This window comes from Trachypithecus francoisi, unplaced genomic scaffold, assembly GCF_009764315.1.
Source record: "Trachypithecus francoisi isolate TF-2019V2 unplaced genomic scaffold, Tfra_2.0 Lachesis_group4, whole genome shotgun sequence".
Taxonomy (NCBI): domain Eukaryota; kingdom Metazoa; phylum Chordata; class Mammalia; order Primates; family Cercopithecidae; genus Trachypithecus; species Trachypithecus francoisi.
The window spans coordinates 109,696,774-109,724,651 of record NW_022681469.1 but is presented as its reverse complement, the minus strand read 5'-3'; the positions used below and the strand labels follow the sequence as shown (position 1 = coordinate 109,724,651).

General features: G+C 56.7%; 1 protein-coding gene across 1 annotated transcript in view; it reads right to left on the bottom strand.

Annotated features, from left to right (window-relative positions):
• The window catches only part of ADAP1 (ArfGAP with dual PH domains 1), a 60,073-nt gene extending 35,978 nt beyond the window's left edge, over window positions 1-24,095 (bottom strand). The window contains exons 1-2 of the mRNA XM_033194433.1: window positions 23,735-24,095; window positions 4,418-4,548 (exon numbers count right to left, since the gene is read on the bottom strand). Of these exons, the coding sequence (XP_033050324.1) occupies window positions 4,418-4,548; window positions 23,735-23,816 (213 nt within the window). The 5' untranslated portion in view covers window positions 23,817-24,095. The remainder of the gene's footprint in view (window positions 1-4,417; window positions 4,549-23,734) is intronic.
• Between the last annotated feature and the right edge of the window lie 3,783 nt (window positions 24,096-27,878).

Genomic DNA, 27,878 nt, shown 5'->3' with positions numbered 1-27,878 from the left:
GCTACTCCTTGGGAGGCTGAGGCAGGAGGATCATTTGAGCCTAAAAGTTCAAGGCTGTAGTGAACTATGATAGCGCCACTGCACTCTAGCCTGGGCGACAGAGTGAGACCGTGTCTCAAAAAAAAAACAAGAGAGAGAGAGAGAAAGGAAGGAAGGAGGGTAGGGAGGGATGGAGGGACGGAGGGACGGAGGGAGAGAAGAAAGGAAGGCAGGAGGGAAGGAAGGAGGGAGGGAGGGAGCGAGGCCCACACAGACCCCTGGCTGCCTGACCAGGGTGGGGGCGGTGCTCAGAGGCAGGAGACAGGGAAGCAGACAGCTCCCTTCAGCAACTGCCCTTGGAACCTGCTAAATGTGTCCCTAAATTGTCGAAATACATTAAATAAGGTAGAGATGACCGACGTGTCCATCCGAGGGTGAATGAATAAAGCAAAGGTGTTCCATCCACACAGGGCACGTTCTCCGGCCTTGAAAGGGACAAAGCTGTCACACAGGCTGCAGCGTGATGGGCCTCCGGGACCTGGCACAGTGGGAAAGGAGTCAGACGCCGAAGCCCACACACCGTGCGATCCCGTTTGTAAAAGTCCAGAACCCACAAATCTACACGGAGAGAAAGTGGATTTGCAGCTGCTTCGGGCTGGGCGGGGTGAGAGCCAAAAGGCACAGACTTTCTTTCTGGGGTGATGAAAATGTCCTAATATTGGCTGCAGTGAAGTTTGCACAACTCTGTGAATTTACTAGAAAACCTTCAACTATGCACTTTACATGGTGAATCATATGGCTGTGAATTGCATCTCAATGAAGCAGTTGTTTTAAAAGGTATTATTAAGGAATAGAAAGCTGGGTGGGGGGGAAACATAAAATGTGAAGAAAAGGAAAATACAAAAAATTAGCCGGGCGTGGTGGCAGGCGCCTGTAGTCCCAGCTACTCAGGAGGCTGAGGCAGGAGAATGGCTTGAACCCAGGAGGTGGAGCTTGCAGTGAGCCGAGATCGCACCACTGCACTCCAACCTGGGGGACAGAGCGAGACTCCGTCTCAAAAAAAAAAAAAAAAAATGTGAAGAAAAGGAAAGAAGAGGAGAATCCTCAGTTCCTGGCCCTTTAACCTTGGTCCGGTTCTCAGTGATGACCACCTCGGGCCCGTTTTTCCCTTAGGGGTGGGAGCAGGCTTAGCCCCCAGATGTCCCCGCCGACCACCAGCCCAGGAATGGCCAAGGGGCCTGAGTGCAGGGAGCCATGGGGGTCCCAGTGCAGCCCCCGGCCCACAGAGTCCCCGGCAAGAAGCCGGACTGAGACCCAGCTCTGCCCGGGGGCCAGGGTGCAGATGCTCTCGGGGGCCAAGTCCCCAGGCCTGCCTGAGATTCATGTTTGATTTTCATCGCACAAGTGAACATGCAGACAACAGAACGGGGATGGAACCTCCTTGTGGTCCCCCACTCAGTGCTCTCCCAAAGTCCCCATCACACCGGACCTCTGCAGCAGGAATCAGGGGTTTCTTTTTCTTTTCTTTTTTTTTTTCTTTTTTTGAGACAGAGTCTTGCTCTGTCTCCCAGGCTGGAGTGCAGTGGCACCATCTCAGTTCACTGCAAGCTCCACCTCCCGGGTTCGCGCCATTCTCCTGCCTCAGGCTCCCGAGTGGCTGGGACTACAGGCACCTGCCACCACGCCCGGCTAGATATTTTTGTATTTTCAGTAGAGATGGGGTTTCACCGTGTTAGCCAGGATGGTCTCGATCTCCTGACCTCGTGATCCGCCCGCCTCAGCCTCCCAAAGTGCTGGGATTACAGGCATGAGCCACCGTGCCCGGCCAGGGGTTTCTTGGTAATACCCACGGTGGGCCCTCCCCAGCCTTCCTCTCCAGCCTTCCCCTCCGGCCATCACCCCAGGCAGATCAGGACGGCACCAAGGTGGCCCCTGTCCTCTCCTGCTGATTACATTTAGGGTTTTTCCAACAACAGTGAACGCCCCACCCCGGGCCTTTGCCCCATTTGCCCTGTAATTATGGGGACAACGGGCAGGTCTTCTCCCTGAGCCGAGGAGTCTGTGCCCCCGTAGACCCTCCAGGGACTCACCGCTGTTTCCTCCAGGAGAGATGGCAGAGTGACTTGAAGATGGGACAACCATCCCATCATCTTTCTGACATTGGCCATTGGTCCCCTGTTGACCAGGGAGGGGGACGGTCCAGGGGCCACCCTGCCCATTTTTTAGGGAGGGAAATAGAGGCTCAGACAAGCCCACGGCCTGGCGAAGGGACGGATATCACATCCCAGTGTCCCCCTCCGGGTCAGTGAAGGTGGGTCAAAGGCGGTGAGCCCAAGGTGGGCCGGGGTCCTGAGGGGATTCACAGGGATGCCCTCAACTCTGAGTGTGGGGGATCACGGCGTTAAATGCAGAAGCTGATTTGGGGTTGCCCTGGGTGGGTCAGGGACGCTGCTGTCCCTGGGCAGAGGTGCCATCACAACTCACTGCAGCCTCGAGTTCCTTCGTTCAGCCGGGCGCAGGGGCTTAGGCCTGTCATCCCAGCACTTTAGGAGGCTGAGGTGGGTGGATCAGGTGAGGTCAGGAGTTCAAGACCAGCCTGGCCAACATGGTGAAACCCCATCTCCATGAAAAATAAAAAAATAGGCCGGGCGCGGTGGCTCAAGCCTGTAATCCCAGCACTTTGGGAGGCCGAGACGGGTGGATCACGAGGTCAGGAGATCGAGACCATCCTGACTAACACGGTGAAACCCCGTCTCTACTAAAAAATACAAAAAAAAAAAAAAACTAGCCGGGCGAGGTGGTGGGCGCCTGTAGTCCCAGCTACTCGGGAGGCTGAGGCAGGAGAATGGCGTAAACCCGGGAGGCGGAGCTTGCAGTGAGCTGAGATCCAGCCACTGCACTCCAGCCTGGGCGACAGAACGAGACTCCGTCTCAAAAAAAAAAAAAAGAAAAAAGAAAAATAAAAAAATTAGCTGGACATGGTGGTGTGCACCTGTAATCCCAGCCACTCGGGAGGCTGAGGCATGAGAATCGCTTGAGCCCAGGAGGCGGAAGTCACAGTGAACTGAGATCACTCCGGCGTGGGTGACAAAGCCAAACTCCGTCTCAAAAAAAAAATAATAATTCCTGGGCTCAAGTAATCCTCCCGCCTCAGCCTCCTGAGTGGCTGGGATTACAGGCACCCACCCCTACGCCAGGCCGACGCACTGGGATCCCAGCTGTGATTTCTAACAAGCCCCAAGGTGTGATCCCCGCACCAAGGCTGCCTGTTAGAAGAAAATGAGCTACTTCCGACCAGGGGCTGGGGCCAGTGGTGTCGGGGAGCCGGGGGCTGGGGTCAGTGGTGGTGCACAGCTGGGGGCTGGGGTCAGTGGTACTGGAGAGCCAGGTGGCTGGGGTCAGTGGTCCTAGAGAGGGGGTGCCAGAGTCAGTGGTGTTGGAGAGTAGGGGCCCACGGTCAGTGGTGCTGGAGAGCGGGGAGACATGCACAGGAGGCCACTAGCCTCTACGACCCTCCCCATCCCCACAGCAGCCCCCAGACCACCACTCTCACCTCCATGCGGCCCCTAGGTCCCGCTCACCAGCAGCCAGGCAGATCAGTGGCTCCAAGACCCCAAGTCCCACAAGTGGGGTTGGGGGGACCCTCCCACCTGGCCCCACGCTCCATCTGAGCTGCAGGCCCCAGCCGGGATCTTGTTCCTTCTCCACCTCCCTTGGGGTCTTCCTATGGGGGCCCTTCCTGCCGCCTCCAGCATGCCTGACCTCCCCCTGCATGTCAGGGCTTCCTGATTGGCTCACACCCGTCTCCCTCCCCAGAGGGGCATCTCTAGGGCTCCACCAGGCATCTGTGGCCAGAGTCCCTGCCTGGCTCCGTGAAGCTGCTTCAGGTGCACAGGTAAGAGGTGGGCAGTGGCTGTGTCACCTCAGAGGCCACCCAGGGGACAGGTAATGGAGCTGTACATGGACGGCAGCGGCTCGGGGTGCACGGGGACTGCCGGGTAAATGCGACCCTGACTCTGGGTCGTGCGGCGCGGCCTGGGACGCTGCATTCTGTTTCCTTAGAGACAGGGTTTCTGTTACCCTGAGCCGAATGCTCCAGGAGTGGGGATTTGAGGGGAGCGCTCCCGAGCTCCCAGGGCACGGGAATCGGCGACCCGCCTTCACTCCCTGGCCCACCACACACACCTGGAGCTATTCACAGAAGGGGTTGGACCCAGCAGGGGGTGGGTGGAGCAGCCACACAGGACAGGCTGCTGGAGGGGGGCGGGGTCCTGCACCGCCCTGGCCTCGGCAGCCTCAGTCCAGCCAGCCAGGCCCCTCAGAGCAGTCCAAGGCCCCAGGGGGGCACAACCAGGCTGTGCGGCTTCTCAGGCTCCAGAGGCCTGGGCTGGGGCCACCCGGGGACTGCACGGGTCCCCCCGCCCCTCCCCTGCCGTACCTCCACTTGGGCCTCGTCCCAGGCGTCCAGGCGGACGGACTTCACCTTGCTGACCTGGGGGATGTTCCGGTGGATTCCCGAGCAGCTGAGGCAGATGAAGACTCCCAGAGTGTAGGAGGCCCAGTCGGGATCTGCAAGGGAGAGCCGGACGTTCACAGAGGCTCAGCCCAGGGACCCCGGAGGGAGGGTGGTCGGAGCCTCGGGTCAGGGTCAGGAGCCCCCGGCCATGCTGTGGAGGCTTCAGAGGAGACCCCCGGGGACACCTGGCTCTGTGCGCCCCCAGGCACCTAACCCCAGCTCCCCCTGCCCTCTGCTCGGTGCAGACGGAGCTGTCCCCGGACACCCCCCAGCATCTGAGGAAGCCGGTCTGCACAGGCTCATGCCGGGTGCCGGGAACCTCCAGCAGAGGCTGGCCCACAGGAGCCCATGCCCCGGGCTGGAGGGCACCCAGGCTGGAGGGCACCCGGCACTCCTGAGGACTGGGTCACGTGCTTTCCTGGTGTCTGCTGCCCTGGGAGACGTGTGTGGGCCCAAATCCTCCTGGGTGAGGGGACCAAGATTGGAAACTTCAGATAGGATCTGAGTGCGGGGGGTGCCCCCAAAGGACAGACCGTAGCCGCCGATGACAATGCACTGTGCGTGGGGTGACAGCGCGTGGCCGGCATTAACTTTGTGATAACCGCGCTGTGGCTTCACCCTGCATGCGGCCTGTCCAGCGATTCCACGTCTCCATGTCTGGTTTGCCTTAAACGGTCCAACAAAGCTGGGCACAGTGGCTCATGCCTGTAATCCCAGCGCTATGGGAGGCTGAGGCAGCAGAATCTTTTTTTTTTTTCTTCTTTTTTTGTTTTTTGAGACAGAATCTATTGCCCGGGCTGGAGTGTGATTGATGGTACGATCTCGGCTCGCTGCAACCTCTGCCTCCCAGGTTCAAGTGATTCTCCCGCCTCAGCCTCCCCAGCAGCGAGGCACGCCCCACCACGCCCGCCTAACTTTTGTATTTTTAGTGGAGATGGGGTTTCATCATGTTGGCCAGGCTGGCCTCAAAATTTTGACCTCAAGTAATCCACCCACTCGGCCTCCCAAAGTGATGGGATGGCAGGCGAGAGCCACTGCGCGGGGTGTGAGTGCCACAGCTCAGTCTTCCCGCTGCTGCACGCGAGAAACATCTCATTCTGAAATGGCAAAGTGAGTCGTGGGGAACGTCCAGCCCCACCCTGGGGCGATGGCTAAGAGGGCTGCTGTGTGACTCTGGTGTTTTCTTCTGGCTCCCAACGACCCTTCACATTTCAAGGGAGTGGAATGGCTGAAAGGCGCCCTAGAGAGAACAGTCTCTGGGGGAGATGAGTCATCTCTGAAATGCTTTTATTTTTAAGTGGAGGCTCTCCTGGGTGAGGCTGGTGGGAATCGAGGCACTGCCGACAAGAAGGTGCCGCTGTGGACCAAAGCCTGTTTGGGGAATCATGAGTGGAGAGGACCCAGCCCTTCAGGCCTGGCTGAGGATAGCCCCCCCTCCCCACGCTGATCGGGGCCCACCCTTGGCTGGTGGGGGACTCCCATGCCGGGCAGTGGAGGCCCAGTGGGGCTGGGCCTGGGCCCCGAGTCACTGCCAGGAGGAGAGGCACCCAAGTGAGCCCCAACCGGGGATGGTGTGCATGAGAACCAGCAGGCCAGGCCTCTGGGATCTGGGGGTCACGCCAGGTCTCTGGGATCTGGGGGTCACACCGGGCCTCTGGGATCTAGGGTTCATGCCCGGCCTCTGGGATTTGGGGATCACGCCTGGCTCTGGGATTTGGGGGTCACGCCAGGTCTCTGGGATTTGGGGGTCACACCCGGCCTCTGGGATTTGGGGGTCATGCCAGGCCTCTGGGATTTGGGGGTCACGCCGGGCCTCTAGGATTTGGGGGTTGTCTGTCACAGCTGTTAGGCTCCCTGATTAATGAAGTCTGTCTCCCCATTAACGTGGGCTTCTTGAGGACCCCAGACCCAGCACCCCCGGATCTGGCACAGAGCTCAGTCCAGAGCAGGTCTCCACGGGGGTTGTGGATGAAGGAGCCACCAACACTCCGACTTCAGCAGAGCCCCTGTCTTCAAGAGAGACCAAAGGCTTTCTCACCCCTCGGTCAGTCGGCAAACCTTTGCCAAGTGACCCTCTCGCGGGAACCGGGAGTTTTGCCTGTGCTGAGTAGGGCGGCTTTTGGGAGAAAGAATTCGGCTACAGGATCAGCAGTTGTTTGGTTTCATGGATTTTTTTTTTTTTTTTTTTTTTTTTGAGACAGGATCCTGCCCTGTTGCCCAAGGTGGAGTGCAGTGGTGCAATCACAGCTCACTGCAGCCTCCAACTCCTGGGCTCAAGCGATCCTCCTGCCTCAGCCTCCCAAGTAGCTGGGACGGCAGGCATGCACCAGCATACCCAGCTAATTTTTACAATTTTTGATAGAGATTTTTAAATTTTGGTTGCCCAGGCTGGACTTGAACTCCTGGGCTCAAGCGATCCTGTTGTCTTGGCCTCCCAAAGTGCTGGGATTACAGATGTGTGATGCCGTGTCTGGCCAGCAAAGTATTTAGTTACAGACTCCCCTGGAGAACAGGTGGGGAAGAACCACACTGAAGTCCCAGAAGAGAGAGACCTGACTCCTCCCCCCAGGCTCCGCCTTCTCCTGAAGCCTTCATGAAAGATGCCGCAAATGCTTGGTGCATGGCTGTGCATGGGGCACCTGGCAGGCATGCCAGTCTCCAGGCCTCAGCCTCCTCATCTGTGGGATGGGACAGCACAAGCCACTTACAGGGGTAGTAGGCAACGTGAGCCCAGGTGGGAACACTGATGCTCAGGGTGCAGTGGGGGCCCCCCTTCTCACAGCATGGCAATGCTGTTGGGTTCTGCTCTGACAGTGTGGACCACGGACCCAGGCTTCCTGTCTCATGGCCTTTATCTGCCCGTCTGGAAGTCCTGAGGGAGACTGAGCAACAGCCAGCAACAGCTCCCGCCCAGCCCAGGGTCCAGAATGACTGTGTCCACCTCTATCCTCACTCGTGCACTCCGGGATAGGCTGTCCCTCTCCTGGCCTGGAAGGAGGCCTGTTCGTGGAACCCGCGGCGGGAGCTGGGCCTGGAAGGAGGCCTGTTTGCAGAACCCGTAGTGGGAGCTGGACTCTATGGGCGTGGACCAGCTGCCTGTTGTTGTAAATAAGGTGTTACTGGAACTCAGCCATGCCCGTTTATGAATTGTCTACAGCTGCTTTTGTGAGCAGTTGTTGACCAGCTGCGACGGAGACTCTACGGCCCTAAAATATTTACTGTCTTTTTTGTTGTTGTTTTTTTGAGACAGTTTCGCTCTTGTTGCCCAGGCTGGAGAGCAATGGGGTGATCTTGGCTCACTGCAACCTCCGCCTCACAGGTTCAAGTGATTCTTCTGCTTCAGCCTCCTGAGTAGCTGGGATTGCAGGCATGCGCCACCATGTCCGGCTAATTTTGTATTTTTAGTAGAGATGCGATTTCACCGTGTTGGCCAGGTTGGTCTCAAAGTCCCGACCTTAGGTGATCCGCCTGCCTCAGCCTCCCAAAGTTCTGAGATTACAGGTGTGAGCCACCACGCCCGGCCTGCTACCTGTGTTTTTAAGAAAAAGTTTGCTGGGTGGCACAGTGGCTCACACCTGTAATCGCAGAACTTTGGGAGGCCAAGGCGGGTGGATCACCTGAGGTCAGGAGTGTGAGACCCGCCTGGCCAACATAGTGAAACCCCGTCTCTACTAAAAATACAAAAATTAGCCTGGCATAGTGGCAGATGCCTGTAATCCCAGCTACTTGGGAGGCTGAGGCAGGAGAATCGCTTGAACCCAGGAGATGGAGATTGCAGTGAGCTGAGATCGTGCCACTGTACTCCAGCCTAGGCCACAGAGTGAGACTTTGTCTCAAAAAAAAAAAAAAAAAAGAAAAAGTTTGCCAACCTCTGCTTAGAGGGAAAAATGGGTGTGGCACAGATGAGTGAGCCCAAGAAGGGCTTGTAAGTAGGACTGATAGCTTACAGCCATTACTAATATAGCCTGTCTTTGACAAACCAGATACAAGTGAAGCTAGGGAGTGGTTACAACCTGTTCTGACCTCTTGCAACTGGCACAAGGTCCCCCTGGTGTAAAGTTAGAGATTGTCTGATGCAAACCTGTCACATCCTCCTGGTATTCATGTGTGACGATATACATGTGTGCGTGCACACCCACAGACACAGTATGAACAGCCTACTGGGGAGGGCTCAGGGAATTTAATATGAAGAAACAGAGACACCAGCCAGGTGTGGGTGCTCACACCTGTCATCCCAGCATTTTGGGAGATTGAGGCGGGAGGATAACTTGAGCCCAGGAGGTGGAGGTTGCAGTGAGCCGAGATGGTGCCACTACACTCCAGCCTGGGTGTCACAGACCCTGTCTCTCATACACACACACACACACACACACACACACACACACTATATGGAGACATGAAGACCTTTTACATAAGAATCAAAAGACAAGAGCCAGTTAAATCAAGTGTGTTGGAAACAAGAGCAATACAAGGTTGTCACTGGAAGGGCAGGAAGTTTGTACCATTTTTAAAAAGCTTTTGTGGAGTTTTACTAGGATGACTAAAATTTAAAAGATAGATACTACCAAGTGTTGATGAGGATACAGAGCAACTGGAACTCTCATCCACTGCTGGTAGAAGTACAAATTAGTTTCTTACACAGTTAAAGATATATCTCCCATATGACACAGCCACTCTACTCCTAGGAATTTGCCCAAGGGAAATCAAAACGTAGGTCCATAAAAAGATGTACATCCAACAGTATATAAGAAGAGTAATACACCATGATCAACAGGGGTTTTTACCAGTAATGCAAGGTTGGTTTAACATTTGACCATCAATCATGTCATTCACCATATTTACAGATTAAAGAAGAAAAAACATACAATCGTTTCAACAGATGCAAAAAATGTTGGCAAAATGCAACATCCTGATAAAACTCTCAGAAAACTAAGAATAGAGGGGAATTCCCCAATCGGATATAGAGGATCTATGAAACATTTACAGCACATGTCATATTCAAGGGAGAATGACTGACTGCTTTCCCCCAAGATCAAGAACAGGACAAGAATGTCTGTTCTAACCACTCCTAGTCAACATTGAGCTAGAGATTCTAGTCAGTGCAATAAGGCAATATAAAGAAAGAAAAAGCATCTAGATTGGAAAGGAAGAGCTAAAACTGTCTTCATTAATAGACAACATGATTGTCTATGTAGAAAATACAAAGATTCTATTAAAAACAACTATGAGAACAAGTTTAGCAAGGTTGCAGGATACAATATAAATATACAAAAATCAATTGTATTTCTATACACTAGCAACAAGCATTCAGAAATTGAACATTTAAAAATACCATTTATAATAGCAAAAAATGTATGAAAGAGGGATAAATATGATGAGATATGAAACACAGGACACTGAAAACTACAAAATATTGCTCAGAGAAATTAAATAAGACCTATAGATTTGGAAAGAGATAACGTTTTCATGGGTTGGGAGACTCAACATTAATAACACATATATTCTCTCCAAATTATAGATTCAATGCAATCCCAATCAGAATTTCAACAGGATTTTAAAAATAGAAATGAACAAGCTGATTCTAAAATTCGTATGTAAATGCAAAGGACCTAGAATAGCTAAAACAACTTAGAAAAAAGACAAGGAGGGGGAACCAACACTACTTGTTTTCAGAACTCATTATAAAATTACAGTTATCAAGACAGTGTGGTGGTATTGGCACAAAAACAGATGAACAGATCAATGGAACAGAATCAGGAATCTAGAAATAAACCCACATATATGTGGACAACTAATTATCAGCAAAGATATAAAGCCAGTTCAGGAGAGAGCAAACAGTCTTTCCTACCAACAGTGCTGGAACAATCAGGTAGCATCCACAACACAGCAAACAACCCATACCTCTCACCATATCCAAAAATTATCCCAAAATGCATCATGGTGCTAAAGGTAAAATCTAAAACAATAAAATTTTAAAATAAAACAGGAGAAAAGTCTCTGTAACTTTGGGTTAGGCAAAGATTTTTTCAATTACAACAACAAAGGCAGAATCCACTGAGAGAGAGAGGAGGAGGAAGAGAGAGGAGGAGGAAGAGAAAGAGAGAAATTGACTTCATCAGAATTATTATTATTATTATTATTATTGAGACAGGGTCTTGCTCTGTTGCCCAGGCTTGAGTGCAGTGGGGCAATCATGGCTCACTGCAGCCTCGACCTCCTGGATTCAAGTGATCCTCCTGCCTCAGCCTTCTGAGTAGCTGGGACTACAGGTGTGCACCACCACACCCAGCTACTTTTTAAAATTTTCTGTAGAAACAAGGTATTGCTATATTACCAGGCTGGTCTCTAACTCCTGGGCTCAAGCAATCCTTCCACCTCAGCCTCCCAAAGTACTGGGATTACAGGCGTGAGCCACTTCACCTAACCAAGTCCCTGTTTTATTTTTCTTTCTTTTTTAGTTTTTTTTTTTTTTTTTTTTTTTTTTTCTGAGACAGAGTCTCACTCTGTCACCCAGGCTGGAGTGCAGTGGTGCGATCTTGGTTCACTGCAACCTCTGCCTCTTGGGTTCAAGCAATTCTCCTGTCTCAGCCTCCCAAGTAGCTGGGATTACAGGCACCCGCCACCATGCCTGGCTAATTTTTGTTTGTTTTTTTTTTTTTTTGAGACGGAGTCTCGCTCTGTTGCCCAGGCTGGAGTGCAGTGGCCGGATCTCAGCTCACTGCAAGCTCTGCCTCCCGGGTTCACGCCATTCTCCTGCCTCAGCCTCCCGAGTAGCTGGGACTACAGGCGCCACCACCTCGCCCGGCTAGTTTTTTTGTATTTTTTAGTAGAGACGGGGTTTCACCGTGTTCGCCAGGATGGTCTCGAACTCCTGACCTCGTGATCCGCCCGTCTCGGCCTCCCAAAGTGCTGGGATTACAGGCTTGAGCCACCGCGCCCGGCCAATTTTTGTATTTTTAATAGAGAAGTGTTCACCATGTTGGCCAGGCTGGTCTGAAACTCCTGACCTCAGGTGATCCGCCTGCCTCGGCCTCCCAGAGTGCTGGGATTATAGGCGTGAACCACCGAGCCCGGCCTATTTTTAACAATTTTTAATCTTTAATTTTTGTGGGTACATAGTAGGTGTATATATTTACAGGGTCCACGAGACATTTTGCTACAGGCATAGCAATGTGAAATAATCACATCACGGCAAACAGGGTACCCATCACCACAAGCGTGTATCATTTCTTTGTGTTACAAACAATCCAATTATACTCTTTTAGTCATTTTTACAAGTACAATAAATTATTGTTGACAATCGTCACCCTGTTGTGATATCAAATACTATCTCTTTTTTTTTTTTTTTTTGAGACGGAGTCTCACTCTGTCACCCAGGCTGGAGTGCAGTGGCCAGATCTCAGCTCACTGCAAGCTCTGCCTCCCGGGTTTATGCCATTCTCCTGCCTCAGCCTCCCGAGTAGCTGGGACTACAGGCGCCCGCCACCTCGCCCAGCTAGTTTTTTGTATTTTTTTTAGTAGAGACGGGGTTTCACCGTGTTCATCAGGATGGTCTCGATCTCCTGACCTCGTGATCCGCCCGTATCGGCCTCCCAAAAGTGCTGGGATTACAGGCTTGAGCCCCGCGCCCAGCCCAAATACTATCTCTCATCCTATTATTTGTACCCATTAACCATCCCCACTCTACCCACCCTGAGACCCTGTTTTTTTTTTTTTTTTTTTTTTTTTTGAGACAGAGTCTCGCTCTGTCACCCGGGCTGGAGTGCAGATGGGGTTTCACCGTGTTCATCAGGATGGTCTTGATCTCTTGACCTCGTGATCCACCCGTCTCGGCCTCCCAAAGTGCTGGGATTACAGGCTTGAGCCACTGCGCCCGGCTGAGACCCTGTTTATTTTTTTTATTTTTTTATTTTTTTATTTTTTTTTTGAGGCGGAGTCTCGCTCTGTCGCCCGAACTGGAGTGCAGTGGCCAGATCTCAGCTCACTGCAAGCTCCGCCTCCCGGGTTTACACCATTCTCCTGCCTCAGCCTCCGGAGTAGCTAGGACTACAGGCGCCCGCCACCTCGCCCGGCTAGTTTTTTTTTTGTATTTTTAGTAGAGACGGGGTTTCACTGTGTTAGCCAGGATGGTCTCGATCTCCTGACCTCGTGATCCGCCCGTCTCAGCCTCCCAAAGTGCTGGGATTACAGGCTTGAGCCACCGCGCCCGGCCCTGAATCTTTCTTTAAACAGGGTCTCGGCCGGGCGCGGTGGCTCAAGCCTGTAATCCCAGCACTTTGGGAGGCCGAGACGGGCGGATCACGAGGTCAGGAGATGGAGACCATCCTGGCTAACACGGTGAAACCCCGTCTCTACTAAAAAAAATACAAAAAACTAGCTGGGTGAGGTGGCGGGCGCCTGTAGTCCCAGCTACTCGGAAGGCTGAGGCAGGAGAATGGCGTAAACCAGGAGGCGGAGCTTGCAGTGAGCTGAGATCCGGCCACTGCACTCCAGCGCAGGCGACAGAGCGAGTCTCCGTCTCAAAAAAAAAAAAAAAAAAAAAAAAAGAAAGATTCAGACCCTGGGAGGGAAGAACCCGGCGGTGGCGGGGGTGACTCTGGGCAATGTCTTAAGGCCTCGGGTCACTGAGAGAGTGACCCCCACAAGCCCTTGAAGGCACTGAAAGAGAAGGTGGCCTCCTGGTTTGACTATGCTGAAGCTCTGCATGGTGGGCTCGTGTGTGTGTGTTTGTGTATGTGTGTGTATGTGCGTGCAGGGAGACAGGGAGCTAGAGCCCCCCAGCTTCCAGCAAGGAAAAAGGCTGGCTGGTTCCCGAGGCAGAAGGGACAGGCTCACTCTTCTGTTTTCCAAGTGGCCGAAGCTGGGCTGGGCAGGCCTCCTCCTCAGGCTGCTGGGCATGGCCAGGCCTGCCTGCATCTGCAAATGCCCAGAGCCCATCGGAGCGAAAAGGGGCGGGGCGCCCACTCTCAGGGACCCTCCAGGGTGGAAAGGGAGCTGGTCTGACACTCCAGCAGCAGGGCCCCCACAGGCCCACGCAGGAGGGCCTCTCCCTAAGCCTGGCTCCACTCCAGCTGCCCTCCACTCGGGGCATGGAACTGTGGGGCCGGCCCTGCTTCTGCCCAGGACCACTTCTGGGTTCCCAGGACTGTGGAATTTTCTTCCAAAATGCCTGGAGTCGGCATCCACCGCCTGTGTTCTCCCCAGGACAGGCACAAGGCCAACAGGTGCACACTGGGCCCAAGGGTGGCTGCAGCATGGCTAATGTGGTGGTGGAGATGGAAGCCCCGAGTGCCAGGTGGGGAGGGGGCAGGCCCAAGGCTCCAGCCCCCACAAACATCCAGGCTGCCAGCACCATCTCCAGGAGCTGCCTCCTCCTCGGAGACTCTGCCCACAGCCGCCAGCCTCTTTCCCTCCCTCCTCCCAGCCCTGCTCTGCCCTGCCTGCTCCCAGGCTGCCTGAGGTGACTCAGCCGCTCACCATTTCCGGAGCTGGTCTGGGGCACCTGGGCAGGTGAGCCACTTCCTTGGACTGAGCCAGGTGGGGCAGGCGTGTCCCCCAAGCCAAGGCCCAGGCTGGGGCATGGGCAGGGGGAAGGGCAGCAGCCAAGCCTGGCTCCAGAGACCTTTGCCCTCCCAAGGCTGACGCACAGCAGAGATCCCGGTGCGATCAAGGCTGAGTTGGATGCTGGCTCTGGCCAGGCAAGCAAGGGGAAGCCAAGGTGGGAGGGCGCCCTTGGGGGAGGGACTCTGGTGCCCACTGCCCTTTACAGCTACCTGAGGTGGGGCATGCGTGGCTGTCCCCCAGGCACACAGCGCCCAGCCCCACTCCGAGACCCAGGCCCCGGGCACACAGCGCCCAGCCCCACGCCCAGACCCAGGCCCCGGGCACACAGCGCCCGGCCCTACACCGAGACCCAGGCCCCGGGCACACAGCATCCGGCTCCACTCCGAGACCCAGGCCCCAGGCACACAGCGCCCAGCCCCACGCCGAGACTCAGGCCCCGGGCACACAGCGCCCGGCCCCACACCGAGACCCAGACCCTGGGCAGGCAGCGCCCAGCCCCACGCTGAGACCTAGGCCCCAGGCCCCCAGCCCCCAGCCCCCTCACACTCACGGTCGGCCCTGGTCCCACTTCACTGTGAGGATGGGGCCCACTGGTCCTAGGAACAGGCCCTCCCATGACCCAGATCCAATGGCCCCTACCTGGTTCAGGGGCACATGCCCCTCTCCTGGATCCCTCCCAGCAGCACCTGGACACAGTCTACTTTCAGAATCCCCCCAGGACCTCCCCAGGCTCTGCCCTGCCCTCTGCCTTCCCGCCCTCTCTCCCTCCTGCTGCTCCAGCCCCATAGCAGGAATCCCACGGTGAAGGCCCTCCCCAGTCCTCCCTGGACCCACCCTGACCTGGAGCCCACTCCTTGGGGCCCCCACCCCGCACCCCTCCACACTCTTCGGGGCCCTCGCACAGGGCCGACTCCTCTGCGGCCCATCTGGTCTCTCCGCTGTCAAACCCTATTTTTGGAACTCGATAGAGGTGGTGGTTGAACAGCATGGTGAATGTTCTAAATGCCACTGAATTTTCACTTTGAAATGATTAACTTGAGGCTGGGCAGGGCGGCTGACGCCTGCAATCTCAGCACCTTGAGAGGCCGAGGCGAATGGCTGGAGCCCAGGAGTTTGAGACCAGCCTGGGCAACATAGTGAGACCCCAAGACTACAATCTTTATGAAAGAACTTCCTATAAAAGGGTAACTTTTTCGTATGAATTGCACCTCGATTTGGGGTTTGGTTTTTTTCGATTTTTGCTTTTTTTGAGAGAGGGTCTCTGTCACTCAGGCTGGAGTGCAGTGGTGCGATCACAGTTCACTGCAGACTCGGCCTCCTGGGCTCAGGTAATCCTCCCACGTCAGCTTCCTGAGTAGCTGGGACCACAGGTGTGCACCACCGCATCTGGCTAATTTTTTGGGAGTTTTTATCTGTTTGTTTTAGAGATGGGGAATCTCACCATGTTGGCCAGGCTGGCCTTGAACTCCTGGGCTCAACTGATCCTCCCACATCAGCCTCCCAAAGTGCTGGGATCACAGGTGTGAGCCACCGCACCTGACCTTGATTTTTTAAAAAAGGAGAGAGAGAGACAATTCACACACTGGTGACCCCTGTCTCTACCTCGGGCCTCTTTCCTCCAGGGCTGTCCGTGCCGGCTGGTGTCCTCTCGGCAGCCACCGCGGCTTCTCACAGAGCCTCACATTGCAGGCCCCTCCCATCTCCCTGGACGCTGCTCCCATGTCTCCTTCTCAGTGAGTGAGGTGCTGGCTAAAGGCCTGGGCATCTTTATTTCTACTCTGCCCACCACACCCCGACATCCCGCTGACCAGCAAATATTTCGAGACGATCCAGGCTTTCACTCTCCCCACACTCGCTCCCTGCCCTAGGCTGAGCCATTGCCACCTGGCCTCGGTCACTGCAGCGGCGTCCCATGCACCTCCTGTCCCTGCGCTGGCTCTACTTGCCCTGGATCTTACGACGCGTCGTGGGCTGGGACCCTCCTTGGCTCACACAATTCCCATGGTTCCCATCTCACCGAGTCACAGCACAGCCCTCACGGTGTCCCCCAGTCCTGCGTGGCCCCACAGCCACCTCTGACCCGTCTCCCTGCCCTGCTCTGGGCACACTGGCCTCCTCACTTCTCCTTTGACGTGTGAGGTGCACGGCTATCCCCACCCCCCACACCACCAGCCAATTTACCTCATTCCCTCTTCTGGAGGGGCCGTCTCTCTCCTCCACTGAGGACCCAGCACTGTCAGGGACCCGCTCCTCACCCCACACCTTGGCCACCCCACAGCCTGCGCTGAACCCACTCTATTCCAGCTGGGCCTTTCCCGCTCACAACCCTGGAGCCCCAGCCCCCATCCTGAATCTGAAAGACCTGACCCAGCCACGTCCGTCCCTCCCTCCTCACCCCATGTCTACCCTGTCCCCTTGCCTGGCTGGGATCCGAGGTCCATCAGTACAATGCCCTCTGCCCCTCGCCCCTCCCTCCGTCATTCAGTACGGAGCCCATTCCTGCACCCACCAGAATACGCCCTGCAGAAGGCGCTCCATGGTGGCCCAAGTTTCGGCTTCCCTCCCCTCTAGCCATGGCCTGGCCCCGTTTTTTTTTTTTTTTTTTTTTTTTTTGAGACAGAGTCTCGCTCTGTCGCCCAGGCTGGAGTGCAGTGGCGCTATCTCGGCTCACTGCAAGCTCCACCTCCCAGGTTCACGCCATTCTCCTGCCTCAGCCTCCCGAGTAGCTGGGACTACAGGTGCCTGCCATCATGCCCGGCTAGTTTTTTGTATTTTTAGTAGAGACGGGGTTTCACTGTGTGAGCTGGGATGGGATGATCTCAATCTCCTGACCTCGTGATCCGCCCGCCTCGGCCTCCCAAAGTGCTGGCATTACAGGCATGAGCCACCGTGCCCGGCCTGGCCCCCTGTTTCTATGAGGAAAACAGTTACTTCCAAGGCCTTCTCCTGCACGCCAGGCTGAGTTCCCACTGCAGGACTCTGCCCCGGTCTTAGCAGAACTCCTCCAAATGCATCTCCAGGTGCCGCGACCCCCTCTGGCCTCTCATCCCCTGGCCAAGCTGTCACCACCACCACCTGGACAGTGACTTGGGATCAATTTGCTCCTCCTGACCCACCTCCCAGCCCGCAGGTGCCTAGCTCTCCTTCCTGAAAATGCGTTTATGTGGCATCCAAGATTCTAAGTCCTTTTTTTTTTTCTTGAGACAGAATCTCACTCTGTTGCCCAGGCTGGAGTGCAGTGGCATGATCTCGGCTCACTGCAACCTCTGCCTACCAGGTTCGAGCGATTCTCCTGCCTCAACCTCCCAAGTAGCTGGGATTATAGGTGCGCGCCACCACTACTGGCTAATTTTTGTATTTTTAGTAGAGATGGGGTTTCACCATGTTGGCCAGAATGGTCTCGATCTCCTGACCTCATGATCCTCCCGCCTTGGCCTCCCAAAGTGCTGGGATTACAGGTGTGAGCTACCACGCCCGGCCCTCACTCACAATTCTTACTCCACCCTCAGCCCTCCCTGTCCCCGAGTGCTGTCACCATCTGTCTGTCTTTGTCTCTCCTCCAAGGAACAACAGATGCTGAGAGCAAAGGCCCGGTCCGGTCTCCCTGAGTCCCGGTGACAGCGTAGGGCAAGGCACTCAGTACATGTGCACGGAGCAGGAGAAGGCGCCTTGCCCAGCTGGAGTCCAGAGGAGGGCACCGCTGGAGTTCAGCCCTTGTGGGCCTCTGCCTTCCAGGGGCGCGTGAGCACACACCTTCTGGCCACAAGACCACATGCCGCCTCAGCCACTGTGGAACCCGCCAAGTCCCTTCCTGTTTCCTCATTCTTTCATTTGCAAAATGGGACCATGCAGCCACCTGACGGGTGACGGGAGAAGCAGTCGGGAGATGCGGCTGGCTGCCAGGTACTGCCACAGAGCAAGGCTTGGCAAATGCCTCTGAGTCTAAAACGGCAGTGGCCCTAGGAGCACAGGGCCTCGGGGCAGGGGCAGCGCCACACCTCACCCGAGATGTGTCCAGAGCTGAGGTCTAACTCAGCGTCTGTGCATCAGGGGAAGCTGGCTGCGGTCACAGCCAGCCCAGCGGCTCAAGGAGTCCACAAAGAGGTAACCTTGGCCCACACCACAGCTCTGGTGCATCTGGAGAGGGGGGTTGGTCTAGGCTGAAGTCGGGGGGAGCCTGGCCAGGGCCTGGGCACCAAGCACAGGGCAGAGGGAAAAGCCTCCAGCTCCTCCCAGCCCTGAGCATCAGCTCATCGCCTGCACCAGCCCTCCACACCCGGCTGCAGGGCAGGCAGGCAGGAGGGCGGGCACGTGTGACCTGCTGGCCTGTGGCTTGAGTGCAAAACCAGGTAGGGGAGACCTGTCTAGCAGTTCCTCAACCAGTTAAACACAGAATTGCCAAAGGACCCAGCAACTCCCGTCCTGGGTACAGACCAAAACAACCTGAAGCAGGCTCTCAAAGAGACGTCTGCACCCTCGCGCTCACACAGCACGATGCACAACGGCCCAGAGTTGGGAGCAGTCCAGTGTCTGCCTGAAGACAAACGGGCACATGCAATGTGTTCCTCCACACAGGATATGATCCTGTCTTCACACACAAGGAAATCTCAGCACTTGGCACAGCATCCGTGAACCTGGAGACATTAGGCTGAGTGAAACTGGCCAGTCACAAGAGAATGAATACCACACTGTTTCACTCTTACGAGGTCCCTGGAGTCATAAGATTCATAGAGACAGAAAGTAGAGGCTGGGCACAGTGGCTCACGCCTGTCATCCCAGCCGTTTAGGAGGCCAAGGTGGAAAGATCATCTGAGGTCAGGAGTTCAAGACCAGCCTGGCCAACACGGTGAAACCCTGTCTCTACTGAAAATACAAAAATTAGCTGAGCGTGAGGGCCTGTGCCTGTAATCCCAGCTACTTGGGGGACTGAGGCAGCAGAATCGCTTGAACCCAGGAGGCAGAGGTGGCAGTGAGCTGAGATTGCCCCACTTCATTCCAGCCTGGAGAACAGAGCAAGACTCCGTCTCAAAAAGACAAAAAAGAGGCCGGGCGCGGTGGCTCAAGCCTGTAATCCCAGCACTTTGGGAGGCCGAGACGGGCGGATCACGAGGTCAGGAGATGGAGACCATCCTGGCGAACACGGTGAAACCCCGTTTCTACTAAAAAAATACAAAAAAAAACTAGCCGGGCGAGGTGGCGGGCGCCTGTAGTCCCAGCTACTCGGGAGTCTGAGGCAGGAGAATGGCGTAAACCTGGGAGGCGGAGCTTGCAGTGAGCTGAGATCCGGCCACTGCACTCCAGCCTGGGCGACAGAGCGAGACTCTGTTTCAAAAAAAAAAAAAAAAGACAAAAAAGAAAGAAAAAAGAAAGTAGAAGGGTGGGTGCCCCAGACTGCGGAGAGGAACTCTGGAGCCGTTGCTGAATGGGGACAGAGCTTCAGTTTGGGAAGATGAGGAGGTTCTGGAAATGACAGTGGTGGCAGTGGCACGGTGAGGTGAATATACTCAAGGCCCCTGAACTGTGCACTCAAAATGATGAGAAGGTAAATTATTATTTTTTAAAAATCTGGCCAGGCACAGTGGCTCATGCCTGTAATCCCAGCACTTTGGGAGGCTGAGGTGAGTGGATCACGAGGTCAGGGGATCAAGACCATCCTGGCTAACATGGTGAAACCCCTTCTCTACTAAAACTAACAAAAAATTAGCCAGGCGTGGTGGTGGGTGCCTATAGTCCCAGCTACTCGGGAGGCTGAGGCAGGAGAATGGCATGAACCCAGGAGGTGGAGCTTGCAGTGAGTCGAGATGGCGCCACTGCACTCCAGCCTGGGCGACAGAGTGAGACTCCGTCTCAAAAAAAAAAAAAAATCCAACCTAGTTTGGCTGCTGCCCTGGGGAGTGAAGGGAGTCTGCCAAGCCCCTGCCCACATTCAGCAGCCTTCTTCCCACCCTCACCCATGCCAGGCCAAATTCCTGAAACTCCTCCCCACCAAGGGAATTGCTACCAACAATTTCTGAAATGTCACCTCGGCCCTGAAGCCTTCCTGGGTTGAATGAGGAGGCTGAGCTGTGAGTCTGCCCCATCAGCCTTGCAAGCACATGCTCGGGTTCCACTGAGCCTCAAGGACTGGCCTCCAGGGTCACTTATGCCCCATTATCCCTGGGGCTGGGGCCACCCTGGAGCCTGGATCTGGCTGGGGCCTCAGGTGTGGAATGAAGGAGCAATACCTGAACCACCAGGGCCTCCACAAGAGGGTCCCAGCCATCTTTCTGCTTCGTAGGAACAGAATTCCTCCCCGAGCCAGGCCTCCAGAACTGGGGGCCATGGGTGCCCCTGGGATTGCCGGGTCCATCTGGTGCTCCAGGTGCCTCAGACACCCAGGTGACACAAAGTACCAGTCACCACCTGCTGTCCAACCCAGTTAAAGAGCCCAGACGCAGGCCAGGCGCGGTGGCTCATGCCTGTAATTCCAGCATTTTAGGAGGCCAAGGCAGGAGGACTGCCTGAGGCCAGGAGTTCGAGACCAGCCTGACCAACATGGCAAAACCCTGTCTCTACCAAAAAAAAAAAATACAAAAATTAGGCTGGGAGCAGTGGCTCACACCTGGAATCCCAGCACTTTGGGAGTCTGAGGCAGGTGGATCACTTGAGGTCAGGAGTTCAAGACCAACCTGGCCAATATGATGAAACCCCATCTCTACTAAAAACACAAAAATTAGCCGGGGGTGGTGGTGCACGCCTGAAATCCCAGCTACTTGGGAGACTGATGCAGGAGAATGAGAATCGCTTGAAGTGGGAGTTGGAGGTTGCAGTGAGCAAGATCACACCACTGCACTGCAGCTTGGGTGACATCAAGAGACTCTGTTAAAAGAAAAAAATTAGCCGGGCATGGTGGCATGGACCCTTAGTCCCAGCTACTCGAGAGACTGAGGTGGGAGGATTGTTTGAGTCCCGGAGGCAGAGGCTGCAGTGAATTGAAATTGAGCCACTGTACCCCAGCCTGGGTGATGCAGCGGGACCTTATCACAAAAGAAAAAAGAAAAAAAGAGCTCAGACACCCCAGTCCTTCCAGGGCATCAGATGGGCTGAGACACAAAGAGGAGAATATGTCTGTTTTTCTTTTTTTTTGAGACAGGGTCTCACTGTGGCCTAGGATGGAGTGTATCACGACTCACTGCAGCTTCCAACTCCTGGCCTCAAGCTATCCTCCCGCCTCAGCCTCCCAAAGCGTTGGAATTACAGGCGTGAGCCACCACACCTGGTTCCTGTCCTCTGTTGCAATTAGGCAGGCAGCTCCAAGGATGCACAGAGGCACCTCCTCCCTCCCCCAAGCCCCACCCAGGATAGACACCCCTACCCAGGTCTTGCAGGACAGTGGGTCCAAGCACGCCCCAACTCGCCCAGCTGCCAGGCCTGTGAGGAGAGGCTCTCTGGGTGGCCGCTGGGTGAGGACCTGTTCAAGGTCAGGGGAACCCACTAGTGGGACAGATCATGAGAGTTTGGAAGGAGCTTCTGTGGAGGCCTCAGAGACCCCCAGACCATGTGGCTTCCCTCACATGGCCAGTAGGTGGGGCCTGCTCAAGTCCACCCCAGCACCCACAGGCCTGGCATTCAGAGGTGGCCTGGGTCTGCCTGATGTCCTGCTGTCCAGGTCTGCACCAGCCGAGAACCAGTGCACAGGACAGTGTTCTGAGGAAAGCAGAACATGCTGGTCACCCCAGTCCCCATCAACACTGGAGTGGCTCCTTGTCACCCAGCTGGGCCACAGCAGGTACAGGAGGTCCTAGAGCAGCCACATCAGCAAAGAAGTATAGGGCCCTCGAGGGTGTGCCATGGGGTCATGGGGGGCCGGGCAGCCCCCCGCCTCCTGACACCTCCTGTTCCACCCTGTGGCCGTTCCACCCTGTGGCCACAGCCCTGGGGAGCGGGGACAAGCACAGCGGCCGGCTGTGACCCATATCCCCAGCTCCAGTTTGCAAGGCATCAGTCTCCCTGGCTGTGAAATGAGAACAACCCCTCACAGCATCCCCTCTCCATGGCGCTACCCGACAGAGGAGGCGAGTCACTGAGGTCACTGAGGACCGATTCTGAGAAGGCACAGCACGGGGTATGCGGAGGGCCAAGAACAGCTCTGTGGTGGGCCAGGCCAGAGGCTTAGCAGGTGGGCCAGGCACACCTGCACCCACTGGGAGGGGAGGGCCACTGAAGGGCCGAGCAGGCCAGGGAAGTACCCTCTTTCTTCCTCCTGCCAGGCTGGGAGGCCCAGAGGGCAGCTGGAGAGGGGCTCTGAGTTCAGAGAAGCTGCTCCCAGGCTGTGTGGCCAGGGATCAGAGGTTCAGAGACAAGCCCAGCTCCTCTGCCCGTGGGCCACAGCAACCCCAGGCCAGGCTCTTTCCCACTGACTCTCCAGGGGAGCATTCCTGAACAGGAGGAAATAAAGATCTGGGGGAAGAGAGTCTGGTGTGAGCCAGCCCAGGGGGCCGCCCCCACCGCACCATTGCACCTCCTGGCCCTGCAGCCGCCCTGCCTCAGGAGACCACGGAAAGGCCGTGGGTCCTGCCTGTCTTTCTAGAAAAGCCTGTCACTATCTCCCCTCTGGGACACCCCAGCTCCTGGTGTGGACTCTCGGGCCAAGCTGTGGCTGGCCAGCAGCCACCACGACCTGGGGCTGGCAGAGACCCCTCCATCCCGGAGGGAATCAGGTCCTATTTCCGGGGTGTCCAGAGACTGCATGCTGACCCAGGGCCTTGGGGGCAAATGCAGGGTCTTCCCCCGCTCCCTCCCTGGGGACCTCAGCCATCGCTGGTGAGTTTCGGTTTGTCCTGAGGGGCTCAAGCTATTGGCCCCCAGATTCCTGGTGTGCCTGGGGTGGCAGGACTGCCCTGGCGGGGCCCTCTCCCCACAGCGCAGCCGGCCTGGGGCTGACAGCTCCGAAGCAGGGCAGGGCTGGTCTGGGCACTGGGCCCCGTTCACAGCCAATGGCAGGACCAGTGGCCTGGAAGGGAGGGACTCCGCACCTTTGGACTCCAGTGCCTTGAAATCCCACAAACCTAGGAAGCGAGTCAGGGATGCCCGGCCGGGAGAACGAAGGGGCGGGCGGCAGGTGGACGAGGACCTGCGTCCGGCCCCACCTCTTCCAGGCCTCACCTGTCCTGGCGCCCACCCGAAGCAGCCAGGTGCAGGGAGCCGGGGGGAGGGGCGCCGCTCACACCCAGGGACCCCCGGTGCGGGGAGGGAGTGAGGCATGACGTCACCGCGAGGTGGCCCCGGAGCCGGGGGACCCCACAGTCCAGAAGAGCCCTCCAGCCGGCGGCCCACTCCCTCCCTGCAGCCAGCCCCGATTTCCTCTTTCTGTGCGGAGCCCGAGCTTTCGCAACGCGGCGGGCGGTCCGCGGTGACCGTCAGACACGCAGCCCGGCGGGGGAGGGGAGGCGGCGGCAGGGGGTTTCCGGGGGTCCTGGGGGCGCCCCCGGCTCCGCCCGGCCGGGGGAGACGTCCGGGTCCCGCAGGTGCAACCGGGGCCGGGCCCCATCCGAGCGCCGGCCCGGTGTTCAGCGCTGCCACCCCCGCGGCGTCCGCGGTCCCCCGCCCGGTCCCTGGGGCCCACCCAGGACCCACCCGGCACCCCGCGCCCACCCGGGACCCACCCGGCCCCGCGCCCACCCGGCCCACACCTACCCGGGGCGCCGCAGTCCGCGCAGCGCGCGTTTCCCGGCCGCTGCAGCAGCTCCAGGACCGCCCTGCGCCGCTCCTTGGCCATGGCCGCGATGCGCCCGCGATGCCGATGCCGGGGCCGGGGCCGGGAGCGTCCGCCGGCTCGCTAGGGCCCCGCGCAGGCCGCCCGCCGCCGCCGCCCCTGCGCCATACCGGGCGGCCTCAGCCCGCGCGCCGGTTCCGCATTCCCGCCGCCCTCCGGGCTCCGCCGCCACCGCTCGTGTCTCCGCCGCGGTCGCTGAGCGAGTGCCGGCGCGGGGCCCGGGGCGCACGCTGCGCTCTGGCCGGCAAGGCCCGCGGGCGGCCCCCAGCGGTGCAGGCGAGCGTGTGGCCTCCTCCCTCGGCCGCTCCGGCGCCCCCAGCCCGCGCGCCCCGGGGACCCGCCGGGAAGTCGCCCGCTGCCCGCCCCTCATCCGCGTGCAGCATCCCACCTGCCTGGGCGAGAGGCCGCCCCAAAACCTGGCCGGCCTGGATGGGACCCTCCTGCCGCCACGCGCGCTGGGACGGAGCCTGCACACCTACTGTGGGGGGTGCAGAGGGCACCTGCCGAGCCCCCCAAGACCATGGGCACGGGGGTGCTCGTGCAAGGCAGGCGTGTGTGTTCTGCGCTAGGGACCAGAGCGCTCACACCATCCCTGCCTGGGAGGGGCGACCAGCAAGTGACAAACGCCAGCGTCCCAGGGCACTGAGGCCGCAGAGGGCCCAGACAGAGCCTCCCCCTGAGGCCCACCCACATAGGGGACCCTCTGAGCACTCCTCCCACTCAGGCAGGCTGAGGGGCCCGGCCGGGATTTCACATGGGGGCTGACAGGTAACAAAAAGCCTGGTTTTGATGTCGCCTTCCTTCCTCTGCACACCCCAGCGTCTTTTCAAATTCTTTCCATTTTCTTCTTATATTGTTAGTGCAGTACGCCCGGCTGAAAGCAAACTGGAACATACCAGACTGAAAAAGGAAAGCCTCTCCCCACTGCCTTCCAGGCAACCACTATTAACAAACAATTCCTCAGCACCTTCTAGAATGAACGGTCTGAGGCCTGTAGCCTTTCATTTATTTAATCATTTATGGAGACAGGGTTTTGGCTAAGGGCTGTAATCCCAGCAGTTTGAGAGGCCAGGGCCGGTGGGTCGCTTGAGCTCAGGAGTTTGAGACCAACCTGGGCAATATGGCAAGACCCCATCTCTACAAATACAAAATTTAGCCAGATGTGACGGTGGAGGCCTGGAATCCCAGTTACTCAAGAGGCAGAGGCAGGAGGATCACTTGAGCCCAGAAGCTGAGGCTGCAGTGAGCTATGATGGTGTCACTGCACTCCAGCCTGGGGAAGAGAGGGGAGATCCTGTCTCTAAAAAAAAGAATTTTTTTTTTTTTTTTTTTTTGTAGAGATGGGGGTCTTCCTATGTTGCCCAGGCTGGTCTTGAAGTCCTGGGTTCAAGTGATCCTCCTGTCTCAGCCTCCCAAAGTCCTGGGATTACAGGCGTGAGCGCTGTGCCTGGACTCTTTCTTTTTGAATGGTTGCATTCTACTCAAAAGTTCGGCTGGGTGAGGTGGCTCATGCCTATAATCCTAGCACTTTGGGAGGTCAAGGCGGGTGGATCACCTGAGGTCAGGAGTTCAAGGCCAGCCTGACCAACATGGCGAAACCTTGTCTCTACTAAATACAAAGAAATTAGCTGAACGTGGTGATGCATGCCTGTAATCCCAGCTGAGGCGGAGGCAGGAGAATCGCATGAACCTGGGAGGTGGAGGTTGCAGCGAGCCGAGATTGTGCCATTGCACTCCAGCCTGGGCAACAAGAGTGAAACTCTAGCTCAAAAAAAAAAAAAAAACTCAAAAAAAGTTCAACTGGACCATGACTTGTTCACCCAGTCACTGGCGGAGGGGCATTTAGGGCGTTTTGAATGCATCAGAATCACGGTCTACACAGCCTCATCTTTGTGAGAGTTTCGTGTGGATTTGCACTCAAAGTGGCATCCCTGGGGCAATGGTATGGGATATGGAACGGCCTCCACTGAGGCCACACTGACCAGAGTGCCACCAAAGACACCTGTCTCGCTGCTCCAGCCAACGTGAAATTACGGAGCTGCTTAAGCTCTGTCCACCTGAAGCAGAATGCAGCAGCCTGTTTTGGTCTGCGTCTCTGGGATCATGCGCCCTGTGGCGTCACACGCCCTTTCCCTGTAACCGTTCACACAGGTCTTTCTCCTCCCTCAGATGGGAGCCTTTGGGGCGGGGACAAGTGGCATTTCCATCTCTGGGTCCCTGTGCCAGGCTTGGAATCCACCACACAGCATGAGCTTGGAGAATGTCACCTAATAAAGACAGATGAATGTTAATAACAACAGCAGCTCTGCACTAGGTATTAGGAGAAATAGCCTGACTTGTATTTCCCTTTTTTTTTCTTTTTTCTTTTTTTGAGACAGGTCTTGGTCTATCGCCCAGGCTGGTGTGCAGTGGCACGATCTCAGCTCACAGCAACCTCTGCTTCCTGGGGTCAGGTGATTCTCCTGCCTCAGCCTCCTGAGTAGCTGGGTCCACAAATGGGTGCCACCATGCCCAGCTAATTTTTTTTATTTTTTGGTAGAGACGGGGTTTCCCCATGTTGCTCAGGCTGGTCTCGAACTCCTGACTTCACGTGATCTGCCTGCCTTAGCCTCTGAAAGTGCTGGGATTACAGGCCTGAGCCACCACGCCCGGCTTGATATGTATTTTCTTTCTTTCCTTTTTTTTTTTTTTTGAGAGGGAGTCTGTCGCCCAGTCTCTGTCGTCCAGCCTGTCGTCCAGGCTGGAGTGCAATGGCACGATCTGGGCTCACTGCAAGCTTCACCTCCCGGGTTCATGCCATTCTCCTGCCTCAGCCTCCTGAGTAGCTGGGACTACAGGCGCCCGCCACCTCGCCCAGCTATTTTGTATTTTTAGTAGAGACAGGGTTTCACCGTGTTAGTCAGGATGGTGTTGATCTCCTGACCTCGTGATCTGCCCACCTCGGCCTCCCAAAGTGCTGGGATTACAGGCGTGAGCCACCGCGCCTGGCCTCGACACATATTCTCTTATTGAAGCCCTATTTTCAGTTGGGAAGACTGAGGCACAGGGAGGTTCAATCCTTTGCTGGAGGCCACACACCTCAGGACTGGAATACACAAAGCGACACACCCTAACAGGGCCCAGAGCCTTTACTCAAGGTCCCCAAAGAAGGAAAGGCCATCGTACGAGGAACAGAAATTGTGGCAGGGAGGCCTCAGGGGAGCAGGTGCCCAACAGGCCAGAGCTTCCAGTATGAGCCAAGACCATTGATTGCCCGCTGTTCCAGGACCTCCTCTGTGGGAGGCTCCAGCGGGTGGGTGTCTTGCCTTCTCTGTCCTTCCATCCTGCTAAGGGAACTGTGGCATCACTCGGGGGACGGGAAGGCATAAGGATGACACGGAGGTGGTGAGCCACGTCATCTAAGAGATATCGGGGCTGAGGGGGATTCTTCAAAAGAGGAGGCTGCCTGGCCGAGGTCCACAAGTACCTGCCTGGACCCCCGAGAGCACAGCCGTCCTGAGATCCGGCTGCCCCCAGTGGCTGTGGTCAGGGCTGGGCAAGGCCGGGGGAGGGGAGCCCAGGACTCAGGAAGAATCCGGAAGGTAACAGCATAGCTCAGGGCGGGCCAGACCCAGACCAGTGTCGGTCAAAGGCTGTTCTGGCCAGCAGCGGCTGGCGAGGGGACTGGACAGGTGGCCTGCCTGCTCCTGCTCACGCCCAGTGGCCCACAAGCTCTGCTGAGCCTCCTGGCCATTGTCACTGACCTGCACGGCTGCACCAGGGACCCTGACACTCATTCCTCAAGCGTCTTCCTAGTCCAGAGCTAGAGGCACCTGCCCCCTGTGACCACTCGGCCGCGCAGCAGGCCCCAGGCAGGGGGCTCCTGAGAGCAGGGCTGAGCTCCTTCAGCGTCCCCTGAGCATGGGGCCTGCACACAGTAGGTCCGCAGGTGACTTTGATTGGAAGCTAGGTCCTCCCAGGTAGAGGGGGGCTGTCCCCAGGGAAGGGGCACATGGACTGAGGCCAGGCTGGGCCCTGCTCTGGGACCATCTTGCCCAACACTCAGCCAAGCAGTTGCTCAATCCA